The sequence below is a fragment of the Plectropomus leopardus genome, unplaced genomic scaffold (assembly GCF_008729295.1).
Source record: "Plectropomus leopardus isolate mb unplaced genomic scaffold, YSFRI_Pleo_2.0 unplaced_scaffold27931, whole genome shotgun sequence".
Taxonomy (NCBI): domain Eukaryota; kingdom Metazoa; phylum Chordata; class Actinopteri; order Perciformes; family Serranidae; genus Plectropomus; species Plectropomus leopardus.
In genome coordinates, this window is record NW_024630414.1 from 1 (window position 1) to 3459 (window position 3459).

A 3459-nucleotide genomic window follows, 5' to 3' on the forward strand; every position below is an offset into this window, starting at 1 on the left:
TTCCCGGCTTTTTCTTTGTTCTCCTTAACTTTTGAAAAATAATTTTATAAATCTACAAATTTAATTTCTTGATATTTGTGAAACATTAGCAAGTTGCTTATTGCCCCTTTCCCATGTTTTTGAAAAGAAAAAGAAAAAAAAGCACCAATTTCTTCAGATTTTAAAGGTTTTAATATTTGTGAAAGTCTTGTGAAAGCAGCACAAGGAAAGGTTTTAAACATAGACTGTATATAAAGTCAACCCTAAAGGCCCAGTCATACACAGTCAGACTGTGTAAATGATGAGTGATGGACACAGGGATAACAACAGTGTCACATGATGTTATGTTGACAAGAAAAGGTTAATGTGCTCTTCTGCGCTTTGGTAGAAATATTTGACATGCCATAAAATTGATATTATAAGGCAAAAACCAAATTCTAACTTCCACAAACTTGGGGACTACAGACCCCAAGTCTTTGTCGTTATTTGCTCTTAGTATTGTTGTTTGGTTTATTTATCTTTATATACAGTCTGTGGTTTCAAGTCACTTTTTAAAGCCATGAATAGCTTTTTAAAGTACGTTTTGTAATTGGTGCCAGGCATAATAACATGATACTGGATGTTTGGCATGCTGTGGTTAGATTGCAGGGTTTACAAACTGTTGTCCATTTCCTGTCCTGTAATGTGCGTTACTGCAGTGATGCGTTACATAGAGCACGCTGTGTTGCTGTGTGTTGTTGCAGTATGTGTGGGACAGAATGCTGGGAGGTTTCAAACATAAGAACAACAGGACCAGAGAAGGAGTGTGCCTTTGCCTCATCGCCACGTTGAGCACGTGAGTCCACTTTCACTGTCTCATTTCACTGCTTACCTGTAGAGAAATACAAAGTTCTTAATGCGTAATCCTTCATGCATTTTCATCTCTCTAGTTATATGTTTTTACAGCATTTTCCCATGTGCATGATATTTATTATAAGAAAAGAAAACTTCATTTATATAGCACCTTTAAAACAGTTGTTTAAAAAGTGCTTTGACAGACAAAACAAAGGCAGGAACTCAGGGAATAATAAAACTAGACATCAACATGAAGCCAAACAGAGAAAGGTGTAGGACAGTCAAAAAGGCCAGAACAAAATACATATACAAAGGTACACAAGAATACAGCACATCTTTAGAAGTTTTTAGAAAATATAAAAACAAATGCAATAAAAGACAATAAAAAAAGAGGTCATCTAACAAGACCAGATGTTGTCTGCATATGTTTTTGTTTCAATATGTATTTATGAATGGGAGGTGACCTGTCAGGTGATTTGTCACATGACCTGGCATAGTAAGTATCTGAAGGTGTGTGTCTGCATTGTTAACTTGTCTGATGAAGAGCATGTAGCTGGAAACGTCACCTCTGTGGTAACTGCATTAAATATTTAAAGGAGCAAAAGCTAGTGTGCAGACCTTCTTTTTTCTTCTCTTTTATTATCTCTTGTCTAGGACCTATTTTTTTTTATCTGGATGTGCATGCTTTTATGAACTTTATGATAATTTATATTAAATTTCTTTAAAATATAATGGATCAATTCAGGGCTGCATGATGTGCAAAAAATTGCAGTTATTTTGACACATATAGCATTTATTATATAAGTTTTGATTTTAGTGAGACTAGTAATTTTTGCATTTCATTTTCCCTGAAAAATAAATAAATATATATACAATACTTACCTTTTGGCCCAACATGAAGTCATCTTTTGGCTCGGTTTGTCATGACCTTCATGTTGGGTTTTAATTTGTAGGCTGACTGAGGTATCTCTGTAGCAATGCTTCATTTGTATTGCTTTGTTGTGACACACGTTAACTTGATCAAAAAATTGCAGCTCCCGTTACTTGGATATTGCTGTTGGCAATATTGCAGTTTCAGTAATATTTGGATTAAATCTGCAGCTGTTAATGGGTTACAGTTTCTTTAGCTACTCCCCTCGCTGTGAAGTGGAAAACCCCCTGATTTGCCTTTACTTTCCCGGCAGTTATTCGATATCTTCTTACATTTCAAAAAAGTGATTTTGCAGCTTGACTGTCTGTTTAGGACCCTGTTCAAACAATAGGTTTTCTTGCGTACCTCCTATCATCTTGACATTGGGCTGATTTATCTAAATTTTTTGTCTTCCAGATACGGAGCTCAAGGCCTGACGCTCAGTAAAATAGTTCCCCACATATGTAACCTCCTCGGGGACCCCACGAGTCAGGTATGAGCAGTCCTGTTTTTTCTCCATAAACTTTGTCACTGTTGAACATTTTGTGATGTCAGGAATCATAATACTTTTGGGAATCAAGACAAAAATGAATTATGGAATAATTAAAAACAATTTTTATAATTATTTAAGACATTTATCAGGTAAAAACGCCAAACAAGCTGCTGGTTACAGCCTCTTTGGATGTGCTCGCTTTCATATTGTTATGAAGTGAAGATCTGATGTTTTACTGCTGATTTAATTCTCAGATGTTCTCACAGATTTCCTGTGCTGCATTCAGATGCCTTTAACTGGCATTTTAACATTTTGTAACATTTTGAGCAACTTCATCTGATTTCTGTCAAAAACATGATAAAAAAGAAAATCAGCAACTAATGTCCCACAAATTTCCAAGAAATTAATAAAAGTTGATAAAAAATGGCTGAAAAATAGCTGAGAGAGAGAGACACAGAAAGAATGATTAGCAATTTTTCAAAAAACGAGGGAAAAATAAAAATCTATATTCAAAATTTAAAAAAAAATATACATTTGAAATTATGTTACAGAATTTTTTTCATCTTTTCAGGTTATTTCATTTTATAAAAAAGGTTTTTTTTTTGTTTGTGCTAATTTTCAGGTAGTTTTCTTGTTTGCCTAAATTCTAGTCAGCTTTTTCCAGTTTTTCGTCATTTCTTGTTAGTTTTTTATAACATGTTTTTGAAAAAAATCATCCCTAAGGCTTAAGTAAATCCTGCGTGTCTTGTAAGGATGATTTTCTTATTGATGGATAAGATGAGAGCAGGATTTCCTGTTCAGAAACTAAAGAGGCGACATGCTACACTTTATACATGTTACCTTCTCTGGTGGCAGCATGAAGTAGTGCAGGAACAAATGAGTTCCGCTAAACGTCCTACATATTGTTATCCTACATAAGTAGTGTGTGATTTCATGTTTTGTGCTCCTCAGGTGCGTGATGGAGCCATGAGCTGCCTGGTGGAGATTTACAGACATGTGGGAGAGCGGGTGAGGATGGATCTCAGCAAAAAAGGCCTGCCACAGTCACGGTACGACTCCCTCCTCCTTCCATGCTTTCTGTTGTTTCTTCCTTTCTGATTTCGCATGCTCTACCCCAGGTGTGTCCAAAGTCTGGCTCAGGGGCCAAATGACCCTCTGCTTTTTGTTCAAAATACACTATATGTCGCCCCACACATTGGTTAATAAAGTCAGATCACTTAACATTTTTTTCTCATCACCTCAT

At 35.6% G+C, this 3459-nt stretch overlaps 1 protein-coding gene across 1 annotated transcript; it reads left to right on the forward strand.

The window, feature by feature from the left end:
- Positions 1-722: 722 nt before the first annotated feature.
- On the forward strand, positions 723-3265 carry LOC121937938 (CLIP-associating protein 1-like; the record flags this gene model as incomplete). The annotated part of the gene is made up of 3 exons (XM_042481228.1): positions 723-814; positions 2141-2216; positions 3168-3265. Coding segments are annotated over 3 exons (266 nt in total), but the record flags the coding sequence as incomplete, so codon positions are not given.
- Between the last annotated feature and the right edge of the window lie 194 nt (positions 3266-3459).